The sequence below is a fragment of the Vanessa tameamea genome, chromosome Z, assembly GCF_037043105.1.
Source record: "Vanessa tameamea isolate UH-Manoa-2023 chromosome Z, ilVanTame1 primary haplotype, whole genome shotgun sequence".
Lineage (NCBI taxonomy): Eukaryota > Metazoa > Arthropoda > Insecta > Lepidoptera > Nymphalidae > Vanessa > Vanessa tameamea.
The window spans coordinates 12,656,818-12,670,113 of record NC_087341.1 but is presented as its reverse complement, the minus strand read 5'-3'; the positions used below and the strand labels follow the sequence as shown (position 1 = coordinate 12,670,113).

Below are 13,296 nucleotides of genomic sequence, written 5' to 3'. Positions count from 1 at the left end.
TTGTGATGTTTTATATTACAAATTGGATACACTTAAAACGATTACTTTGGATCGTAACTCTCAATGTATATCAATAAAGAGACTACACGTATGACTCATGACAGACTCACAATTTAATCATTTGCAATAAATAAGTCATCGGAAATAGTTACAGGTCGGTCGTGCGTAGACTCGGAAGAATTTCTGAGTTATTATGATTTTTTACGTTGCACTCCGCACTGTACACGATAAATATTTTAACTCTCTAACTAAATTCGTCGTATAAAGATTTGATACAAATCTAATCACCCCGGTTTACCACAGTTGAAATCGCGGAAAAGAAATAGACAAAATATTTATAGTAATATCATTTTTATTTATAGGCAACAAGATCGTTATGACAATCTTCATATACGTTCATTTAAACGCGTCAAAAATATATAATACACATGCGTAGTCCGTATAAATGCTTCTTTATTAAAATTTATACTTCTCGACTACAGCATGTTGCAGATGTTATGTAATTTGGAAAGTGTTACATTTAAATAGCATATCTGCAATATGACGAAAACTTATTTAAAAACCCTCCTACACAATAAAAGCACCATTCAAAGACGTTTATTCTACACACTACAATATTTATATTTTAAAAAATGATGCAATTTTATAAAGATTTTTATAAAAATAAAAAATTAAATAAAAAAATATTATTATCCGATTATTTCCAAAAAAAAATATATTTTTATAGGCGTCACTAGAACATTTTCCAATCAATTCCAATAACAATAAATGAGGATCGGGCACTCCAATTAGTATGCAGGGATTTAAACGATCGTGCCTCGGAATCACAAGCTTAAAAAGCGCCCCCAGCGCCGCCTGGCGTTCCAGTTGCATTTCATTGCTTCGCTATCATCCGAAAGTTTACACTTTACAGCTAATCTTTTAATGGATAACAGTAGAATACCAGTTAAACTATTTATAGCTAAACAAAAAAATATACATTTTCCGTTTAAACACCCGCATTTTTATCAGCCGAGTTACTTTGTTTTATTCTACTAACGAAATAACGTCTTAATTAATTTCATTGTTATTAAAATCTATACAATAAAAAGGATCATTCATTTCTAATAATAATCTGCAAGGCTTATTTTTCTGACAAAACTACTTTTTTTTAAATGCCAACCAAAATGTCTTCAAAATTTATCGAGTGAAAAGACGTTTACTTTAAACAGCAAAGATAAATAAATAAATAAATAAATAAAAAATAAATAAGATCTACCATCTCAAATTATCACCCTTTATATTCTCAATATACTAAATATTATATTGCAGTACAACACTACACTACTAAGGTCTGCAGTAGTGCAGTACTGCACTAATAAGGTTAGTAGTGCAGTATTCTACAATTTAGTTTTTGGCAAGAAAATCAGACTAATATTATAAAATATGTGAAAGCTTGTCTGTTCGTTACTTAATCACAACTAAAACACAGAATCTATTACTATATTTGCTGTAGTGCTTTGTCTTTTATGGTTGCCTCTCTCTGGGTAGGTACCAACCTCTCACATATTCTACCGCCAAATAGCAACACTTATTGAATATATATATTTATATAAGGATTGTTGGATTCCAGTTCGGAAAGCTCATGTAACTACTGTCCCAAAGTACATAAAATCATGGTTCTCAAGGTTGATCATGCATTGACGATGAGATTAAGAGATAGTTATTTTTTTTGTATACTAATATTTTATATACTATTTATTACTTATACGTAAATATTGAAATACTTATATCAAAATAAAGAAAGGTTTTATGTCAAACATAATAAATTGACAATGCAATACTTACGTTCACATACATACGTACAAACATCTTATTTCGCTAAAAATGCATTAATTACGTAAAAATATTGTTTTTGTCAAAACCCTAGTATAAAACACGTTAAACGTTAATTTCTAAGTCTCATGAAAAAATATCAGACATTCCATTAGTAATTAATAACATTTACCCGGTAAATGGCGTAAATGTCAGTTTGATGTTTAACGTGTCTGAATAAAGCAATTTTCTTTAAAAATGCAACACGTCTTATGTCTTCGTATGTAACATGGGTTACACGAACATGCAACCGTTTCATTAAAAATTCGGATACCCGTAACCGCTTCTTAAATGTCTGCTTCACCTTTCCCCCGTAGCACGAACCTTGACTTTATCCATCAAATTAAGTATTCTGTTTAAAGCTGCATAGCGCGACCTTCAACTGTCAAAATTTGAAATATAGCTCGCTATATTTAGCTAAACCGACACGTACAAGTGGCGGGTAGTTCGATATTAGATGGATGACTACTGACATTCATATCTCATAGTCATGTTACATGGCTAGCGTTGCATTATAGATTGGGTGACGCTTCGCTTGAATGCTGTGTATCCCTTATTATAAATTTTTAAAAATGCTCTTTTCGTCTTACTTCTTGTTAGAACAAGTTGATGGTTGTTAGATAACTTATAAACATACCAAATAGAAACTACGTTTAAATGTTTTATATTTAAATCAATAATAATAATTACAATAAGTCAATATGGCCCAATGGACAGAATACGTGAATCTTAACCGAAAATTGCGAATTCAAACACGATCAAATATTATTAACTTTTTGTGTAATTAATATATTTTACTCGAAATTCTGCTACATTTGTAATGTGTATTCAAACCTAATTGGAACATCGTGGTGTAAAAAGCTTTGAGTCCTCTTCTCAGATAGAAGACAAGGCCTTTGGGAGGCCAGTAGGACCTACGTATACAAACTGTTATGTATGAATTAAATTGAAGAAAACATGTATTTTTTTTAACGTCAATAATATTCATGTACTCTTTGTTAAAGCCTAACTTTTATATTCATTATTTTCTATTTAAATTTGCACTGTGATTTAGTAAACTTATAATTATACCTTTCAAATTTAAATACTGTATTCTTTTACGAAGTACAAAGTTTTCCCTAATCGTATAAAAATGCATCGAAATGCATTTTCGATTTGCCTACATTGCAACATCAAGAGTGCTTCATCATTTATTTCAGTTTCTGCTGAAAACTTGAACATTATTAATGGAATTACAGTAAATAACAATTCTGTGTAACCGTTATCGGCGTGGCAATCCAATTCATTAAATTAATTTAAATAATTACATGTGTACTAAAGCAATTTTATACAATCAAATTGGATTAATTATACTATTAATTTTGAACAAAATAAAGTTTGTACAAATAATATAAATTATTTTCTTCATTATATGGGCATAACCTCGGACCTCGTAAGTGTAAAATAAGGATTTCATCTGAAAAAATAATTTAAACAAATAGATGCGATCTATACGCCCGTACTAATACTAACACTATGAAATAAAAATGTGTATTATATTAACACACATATATATATATATATATGTTAATGAACTCAAACTATCAAACTAAAATAAAAGAATCACACCATGACTCATTACTTATATTGTAGAGTGACATTAGGCGTTGAAATTTTTGAATTATTTGTCCCGGAACTTGCATTACAGGATGATGTCAAATTGAAAAAAAGTTAATGCTTTAATGACGTCAACATTGATATCTGTCATCGCAAATAATATTTAGACGGACTTAGAAAAGTTTTCCTATCCAATTTACCTTGAAGAAATACTCAGAAAAACAGGATCTATTATTATAATAAAACCGCGCCGTAGCAAGTTCTCGACGAGGAAAAATATTTACTACTTTTTTTTTATAAATTTGGTATTCGGAAATGGGGCACCTGGTGGTTAGTGATCACCACAGTCCATTGGCATTAGAAATTTTAAACATACTTTACGTTGCCAATGCGCCACCAACCTTGGTAACTAAGTTGCTATAACACAAGGGCTATAAACTCACTGGCTCACTCACTCTTCAAACCGGAACACAACAATATTAAGTATTGCTGCTTGGTGGCAGATATATGAATCTATATGATGAGCCCGTGGTATCAACCCAGGTGGGCTTGCAGAAAGTCCTACCAACCAAAACTAATTAAATATTAAAATCTAAACCTCCTTATTATTTAAATTTAATTTAATTTTTCTCGTATAATTAGCTACTTTTAATGAATAAATGCCTAAAAATAAGTTTAAATAATGTATCATCGAGTTGGTGTATTGCGCTAACTGACAGCCGTTGTTCGGCGAATGATAAGCTGCCAGAGACATCCTGTTGAGATAGACTGTCGTGAAATGTCAGAGCGATATGTGAACGCTGAATTTTTCCTATGTGCATATTTTCGTTTACAATCTTACAATCAATACGGTTTTAGTTGAGTGATTACTAGATTTTATGTCTATATTTGCACATCATTTCTTGAGTCGTAGACATATTGATAAACGACAGTCAAGATAAATTCTTAAAATGAGTGCAACTATTGACTAAAACAAGTGTCATCGTCAATATCGCTAACATCAATCACTTGCCTCATCCGATTTATTTTTATTCCCTTCCACCGTTCAGGTGATTAAGGTTACGTGTTCAATAAGAGGTTGAGACACTGTTGTTATATAACCTACACCATACGACAATCGATACAAAGATATTCTGCATTATGATTTGAAGTTCAATAATATAATAGAAAATGAATTATTTTAATTATTACAGGCAATTTAAAATCGTAATTTTACAGAACTGTATTTTAAACGTTATGCTAGAATCGGGGAAACTCGTAATGTAGATTCTTCAGCTACTCTTTTGTATCATTTGAAATACAAAATAATATAAATATGTAATTCAACACAAGATAATATACCTAATATGTAATAATAGTTAGTAATAGTAGATGTTAACGGGATTCACGTCGGAGATATAAACCATAAATGATAATATGGACCAAATTTCCTTCGGAGATGAGGCGGCGACGTTATAGGCGTGCGAGGATGTTGTTACCTGTTACCCTTGCTGTCATATCAGTAGCACATTATTCATTCCATTTCAAGCAATCGTTTTATTGTAATTAGAAAATGAGTTAGTTCGATCAAAATATGCGTTATGCTATCAACGTGAAATTTTCCTAAATCTGATCGCGATTTTATTAATAATATTATTCAATTCCCAACCGTATAAAAGTCTATTTTAATAACAGAGAAAAGTATGTAAATGTATGGATTCTAACGATATCAGGTTCAGACGTGATCGGATATGTAAAAGCTTCGCGTTTATTCAACAGATTTTTAGGAATTTCAAAACCTATGGCAGATTTCGTTTTAATTTAATTTCATTGTAAACTGACGACGTCTGTCCGCATGTTTTACATTTGTTTTTTTTTTTATACGGCCATAGCGCCGCTCTCTACCCGGCCAGTAATTTTTTCCGCTCTCTAAAATTAATTATTTTGTTCAATCGTAACAATTTAGTAAACTGCATATAAGACCATAGCCGATCTTCTACGTGCAGCTATCGTCCCATAATCACTGGGACAAAAATCAGCTTACGCTATTAATATATAAGAATATAGTGACGTAAAGAAACTCGTAAATACACATGAACTGTAAATGTTTACTCTATTTGAGCAATTGTTTAAAATTAGTTTGTTAACCCTTGAAACTTTTTAAATAAAAGTATATGATCATAATAATAACATAAGGGTGGTCCCTCACCGACAGCACTCTCCAACTCAATATCGAACCAATGTATCTTATCTAAGATCTAAGACTTTTTACGTGCGTTTATTCAAATAATTTGTGACAAGTGTAAAAAGCAATTGTTTTTTATAGAAAACCTATAAAACAATTATTTATTCATATTTTTTCTATTTTTTAATCATAGAATAAATGGTAGAATTTTCTGTTGATTTAGAAGATTTACGAATCTTATATACGTAAATCAATCGATTATGGTGTCAAATATGCTGTATCTAAGTATATACTTTTTACATAGTAATTATAACCGGAATTAAAAACCTAATAGATGCGACCGCGGCTTTGCCTGCGAAACGTTCAATTGTTGACTATACGAGTACACAAACGCGAGTATCGCAACTAGACAGCGTTTTTTCTTGTAGTTTTGTTAACATGTATTTACTAGCTTTATGTTTCTATGTATGGAATTTGGTACACGCATAAATTGACACATGACAATACAAAAATTAGCTAATAATCAATATGTATAACGAAATAAACATAAAAACTGATATTACAGGCTGCCTACGTGCCGTCCTCCTTATGTAACCGACCCGTGATTTGCTATTTTACTTTTATACTATTTTACACATTATTTCAGGCTGTAATCTAACTATTAATGAAATAAAATCTAGTCGATTATTAAAATCGGAAATTATCGATCATTTATTAAGAAACAAATATTTTAATTTATAATAATACTATACATATAGAATATATAATATATTATAAGAGTTATTCATAAATAGTTTGGCTTGAAAAATAATTATGTGATTCTAGACAAAGTAAGAGTAATAATAATATAAATATTCGTATTATTTATTGGCTGGTTTACAAAATATTACATTTAAAACAATCATACAAGACATAAATCAAAAGTCAAAGTATGTCACAATCCGGACTATATTACTTGTATACCTACTAATATTGCCTTTACTAAAGTCGCCTATTTCTGGACCAATCTTATATTAGAGTGCAGTTCAATTCAGTTTATAATATCGAAACGTAACTGGTTTATATAACTGAACGATATATTAACTGCAACTTTGATCATAGAAGTATCATGACAATTTGAGATGTATAAATTTATGGAAGGTTAATTTGTGAATCAGTTTAGTTGACAAATTTATATCGACCAGACGGGTTGACCCATATCTACAAATAAATATTAAGGCTTTGTAAGCTCACAGATAGTGTACTGTCTGGTCGACTTATTAAATCCAAAGGATACGTACGATTCAATATTTACTAGTAGGAAAATAAATGTGCAAGAAAATTACATTCGTATAGAATTTTTATTAATTAGTTAATAATATAAATTAAATTCCCTGAATTTGTATTCTTGAGTAAGACATCTTTTAATTTATTCTAGAAAGAGTTGGTACCTAATAAATTAATAATACAAGAAATAATAAATGTGATATTAATTAAAATGTGTTAAGAAACCTTAATTTTTTTTGTACATAACACTTAAAAATAATTATCTCTTGGGATTAGTTAAAAATTTTTTTTTTTTTTTAAATCAGAGCAATGATATTTCTGTGTAAGTAGAGCTTTGCTTTATTTCATTTCTATCAATAAAACCAATATCCCATAGGCGATAATTATGAATCAATGGTCTATTTAAGTAACAGATGTCGACAATATACCATCTGTAGCATATAATTTTTTTTAACCTAAGTCTATAAACCCATACAAAATTCGATCGTATCCATAATTTTAGTTCGGATTCACAGTTTCATTTCCAAACTGACATGGATAAATTTATTTCTGAATTAGGTCATCTAGAGTCATAACCTTGTCTGAATTTATTAAACCGTCAAAAATGTTTCGTTTCCGATTACCACTTAACAAATATTAACATGTATTACTTTTATTTTGGGAAATATTTTTAATAAAATATCTTGATAATATTTTAAATTGGGAATATAAATGCGGCGGTTCTGAAAATGCATCCTGTAAAAATTCACGTTATGAAAACGTGCCACACTGCAAGTGTTTATACATGGTAGCCACAATCGACTATAAAAATCGATTGTCTTGATATGATAAATAGAATACTTTTTCAATTATTCATAACAAAACAAGTTAAATAATAAATTAAGACACGAATAAAGTTGCATTGGTAACTATTTATGAGTAACTAAATGGTAAAGCATACTTTGAATAGAACTTCACTATTTATATTCTTCGCTACGGGTATAACACAAATGAAATTACAAACTCCGCTATGGTTTGCGTGAACTTATATTTGGACGTATAATTTTACCGTGCAACGGATAGCAATCTCTAAAATCAACAATGTTCGCTCTAATGCAGTGAGAAATGTCAAATATAATTCTCACGTGCTGCTGTTTATAGACGGCGATGTCGAATTTATTTCAAATTTCTATATGTTGTCATTAGAATAAACCGTAACTGACTGAAAAAAAAAATACTAAACTTTTAACTTATTCCAGATTCGCAAATGCAGAGAATTTTGAAGGAGATTCAGTCTATCATACATGTCAGACCAAGTGTGAGGATGGTTTTTGTTGTAATTATTGTAGAAACGGGTATATTTTTAACGTAAACATAACATAGAATATTACTGCAAAGATATTTTATCAGAGGCGTTTATTAACTTTTATAGTAACTAGAATAACTTTTTATGAATAAAACGTATCTATTACACGTCACTGAAAAATCGAGGTCATTAACCATACAAGGGATTTAGTTTTTTTTCCTATATTTTTATAACGCAATAATATAATAATTGTAACATAGGCAAGCTCTGCGTAAAACAGATTAAGTTGTATGGGAATTAGATCACGTTAAACAGATTCAAAATAGTTATGATTTAAATCTGATCCACAGATTGAGTCATAATACGTGGATTTACGATAAAGATAAAAATACTTTAACTTTTATTATGCTCGTAACATAATTAACGTGTGTTTACACAACAGCTGACAAAATGTTTTGAAAGCTTTGTTTTATTAATAGCGTATTTCGTCGATTTACATACATTACAATCACATTTTATAACGAACTATCAATTTATACTCGTTCGTGGGGCTTTGTGTAAGTCGGTCTGATTAGGTAAAAGCCGTTCATGTTGTAAAACGGTAGAATAAATTTCTACCGTTTTACAACAATACTTTGTAACACTGCGTTCCGGTTTGAGGCGCGAGTAAACTGGTGTAATTACAGGCACAATGGACTTAGCAACTTAATTCTCAATTGTTGCATCGGCAATCTAAAGAAAGGCTTATATTTTTTACAGTGCCAATATCAATGGGGCGTGACCGCTTACCACCAGACACCCTATTTGCCAGTCCACCTATATATTTAAAACAAAAAACAAACAAGGGCCGGATAATGTTTTTACTTTAATGATAAATTATATTGAAAATGGTGACTATTTGTATTTACCTCATATCAGATTGCTCATTTAGATAAAAAAATATACATTGTAAAAAATTAAATAATAAAGAAAATATTATACGATGCGCGATTAATTAAAAATAATAATCCACTACACAATACCATACCGATTTATATTATAGTATTACGTATGTTAATAGTAATTACATAGCATGCGTTGTAATCTCTCTTTAAATTCGTTTAAATAAACTATTACCCGAAACGATCTGAGATATAATAATATCCGTACTAAAATGTGTACCAATAAAAGTTGACGTGCTACAGCGGCGTCTAGTTGCTAGTACCGACAAAATGTAAACACTACTCAGTCCAGACTCCAGCCTGCTATTGAAAAACTCTCGACAGAATATCAAACTTATAGTGGTCGATCCCGGGTTCGAGTCCAGCACTTGCATACTAACTTATATACAAACCACTAGATCGAGGCAGGCATATGTTAACGTGTTAAGACGTAACATTACCTTCCTATTTCAGTTCACATTCCCTTAAACGTGTCTCAGCGCCTTGGATAATAATCTAAAGCGTTTTTATCTGTCATCGTCCTCCCCACAAAGATAGTTGAAATCCTCGTTTAAAATCTACGCTGCCTTAAGAGGGGGCACTCAGGACAATGCCTTTAAGCTGACTTCAGCATTTTATACAATACTTGGCATCTTTTATTTTAGGAATGCTTTTAAAAAATCATTTCACTAGTAATTAATATTATTCAGAAGTACCTATTATTATTCGGATAAGTTTAGAAAATAATTTGTTTTTCTAACAATAATTGTAGTCTAATATATTTCGTTTTTTTATGATATTATATAAATGTAATGTTGCGTCTAGTATATGTATTTTCTTCATATCCCTTTAAATAACTTGAAACGAGGACGTGGCCCTTTTCAGACAAGAGCCATATGTGGGCTTTCATAAAACAAGAGTAACGTCTAGATTCAATAGAGGAAACTCCAGTCTCTAGAGGTCTTTGTCACCAGAAAATGTTTCACTCCAATAAAAAATGAAATAACTGTGGAACTAGGTCGCGTGTTCATATATACTTTTTTTGTTAATACTTGTGAATTAAGAAAAGAGTTAACTACATGTCTTAACTGATATTAATTACTCAAGAACCTAATCACTGCTACTATTCCGATTAGTATTGGAATAACGGAGATAATAGAATATGTAAATATTTTATATAAATTAATATTAATAAAAAAATAAATCTGGCCCTATCTAATTCATTTCAATTCATAATTCATACCCATTGAAGTTTCGAGCTTGCTTCTGATAATTCCTTCCCAAAAAAATACAATTACTTGATTAGCTGACCAGGGATTTAAGCCAGTGACGTTATTATTTTCAGCTAACGATATAGTTATTCATAATTATAATGCGAAGCACCGCATTGTAATAATTGACATTCAGATATCCTCCAGTCTTCGATCACACCAAAACTCTCTATCGAAAACGCTTTCATCGTTGGAAATTTTCATAGTCATAATTGTCATATGTCATCAATAAAATCATCCGAGATAATATTTACAAAGTGTTCCGATTTTCAGTAAATTTGTCGAAACCCCCATATAAATAGTGAATCTAAACTATTTCTGGTTCTGCATACGTTACAAAACTATTTTACGTGAACAAAATAGCATGAGTAACATAGGTATAGGTCAATATAATTTTGTTGCATTTTAGTGTTGAATAATCATATATCTTGACGTCAGTTAGGAAATATTACAAATCAAAAATGTCGTGTTTAAGTAGACCGTACAATATTTGATTCGTAACTTTGACGCATAAAGGTTTTATATCGAATCCTCTATCGAAACCGTAAATTAAATATCAGCCTAGAGTATAGAAATAATCTTATTTAATATTTATATGATTAAATGAGGAGACGTTTTTTAGTATTAGACGGAAATAAAATACTAAATCAACATAATTATATAAAACTTATACCAGAAGATACAGCGTGTTTTGGAGAAGGTATTAGTATATACAATAAATGGCAGTTTGTCTTGTCGAAATATATTTATATTATATTATAAGAAATGATCTTATTAAATTACATAAATAATGATATGGACTTCCAACTATTACGTTATATAGGCCTTTCAAGAGGATAAACAGATACTCCGATTTATTTACAGTCTGCAAGTGTCCGTGGTCGGCGGTAATCTCTTAACAAGAGCTGACCCTATAGATATGAATTATTTTGAACGTCTACCATCCATTAATTTTATTTATAAACTATTAAAATTATTATCCTAATTTTATCATCGAGATTTTTTTATTCAACTTATTTATATTAAGATTTTTTTAATGAAATATTACAATTATTAGTTTTGTTTAAATACAAACTATCAATTATTATTAGTTAATTATAATAATAGGTCAATTGAATTTAACTGTAATTGAAATGTAATATTTCGCACGAGTTCTATAATTGATGTATTCAATAAAGCGCAACAATGTCGCGTCTAAAATAATTTTTTAGATGACAGCGTGTTTGTACGCAAAGTTATTTTATTTTTAATAGTATAAGTCTTATCCTCTTGTAAATAAATGCCGTACATACAAGACTGATTGAAATAAATCGTTATAGTTTTGCTCTGGAACTACTAACAATTAGCATTACGCTCGAAAATAAAACCATATTCATAAATCGCCTCGAAAGGAGAGAAGACGGGGGCACATCACAGTGATGTTTAACGTACGAGTTGTGAGCTATTGAGATATTACTAAGTACATTGGCTGTGATTATTTAATGGCCAATGATTTATGTAACTGCCCATAAGCACTATCTATTCATCCGATATTTGGCATTTGATCAAATCGTCCAATCAAGAAAGCGACATTGCCGATGTTTGTGGGAAAATGCAATAAATTATCTTATTAAAGATTTGCAACTTCTATCGCAAGTAAGTTATTAATTTTTAAGTTAGTTATTTGTTAGTTCATTAATGTTCCACTACCGCGAACTGTCTTGTTAGGAGCTAAATCCACTTTGACTCACCATTTTAAAATACTTTACGTAAATATGATTTAATCAAGTTCATTTAACAGTTTAGTACACGGAATACCCCTATATTTAGTGTGATAATCTTTATTGACATATTATTTATATCTTTATCATATAAGACATAATTTTGGATTAAAGGTAAAATACTAAAATTATAATCATTACTTAATTTATAGTCTTTATTTTTATTAATTATATATCAATCAAAATTTAAAAACAATTTAAATAAGACAGAACATATTTTAATATATAATTTATATGTAACAAAGTAGATTAATATTATTTTTTTGTTTAAGGTCGCTGCCGAAATTGTGCAGTCAAGAAGAAGAGCAGGGCCGGCCACCTCAGGGCGGCGTCGTCACATTTGAACCCATACACCATGACCACGACTTCTGCGAGAGGGTCGTGATCAATGTAAGTACGCTTATGTTAATCTTATAAAAATACTTTTGACATCATCCTAGCTGCGACCAAGCCTCAAGGACTATCAACTGCGTATGATATATTAAAGCGTGCAATCTTATGCGCGAAGTCAAACATATTCCGACACGACCCGAGAAAGATGAAGCAAAAATCAAACACCTTTCATACTTTCTAAGGCTCCGGAAAGTAGCAATGTCAACTTCCTGTCTCTCATTGAGAATTTCTTGTTTAAAATATCAAACAAGTTTCATTGGCCCAACTATGATCGAACGAATATATCGTATTTTTGTTTGTGACATTTGATTCAGTACTGAAAACACAGAATTAATTTTTTTTGTGAGCGAAGCTGCGTATTTATCGAAACCGAGATATTTTGTTTGATAAATTTGTCAGACATTTTATTGGCGTACATGTAAGAACACGTAAGAAATGTTTTGCCAGTTCTCGGATAGAAACCAGCCATTTTAATGTCCATTATAACACAAGAAAGGTGTTAAAATAAATATATTTCAATCGACTCCTCATTAAAACCCAATAAAAATAAAAATAGGTATAAACATTTTTCAATAACACTTGACTTCGTCTAACAATGCTCTCGACTTTCTAGGCGCAGATTCTATTTATAAAATGGGCCATAATTGCCAATAGCTTCGATCAATATACACAAACATACTATTTCTATCTTTGAATGAAATTAGATATTAATGTTGTATATGACGTGCCAACACAACAGGTTATGTGTATACATATATGTACATATAAATTATATGTTCAGTTTTCA

The 13,296-nt window shown here is 30.3% G+C and overlaps 1 protein-coding gene across 10 annotated transcripts in view; it reads left to right on the top strand.

Moving 5' to 3' along the window:
- LOC113401481 (potassium voltage-gated channel protein Shaker) overlaps nt 1–13,296 on the top strand; it is a 347,194-nt gene that overhangs the window by 286,493 nt on the left and 47,405 nt on the right. For all 10 annotated transcript variants that reach the window (XM_064220492.1, XM_064220490.1, XM_064220491.1 and 7 more), the window contains one exon: nt 12,389–12,506. In XM_064220492.1, the coding sequence (XP_064076562.1) occupies nt 12,389–12,506 (118 nt within the window). The remainder of the gene's footprint in view (nt 1–12,388; nt 12,507–13,296) is intronic.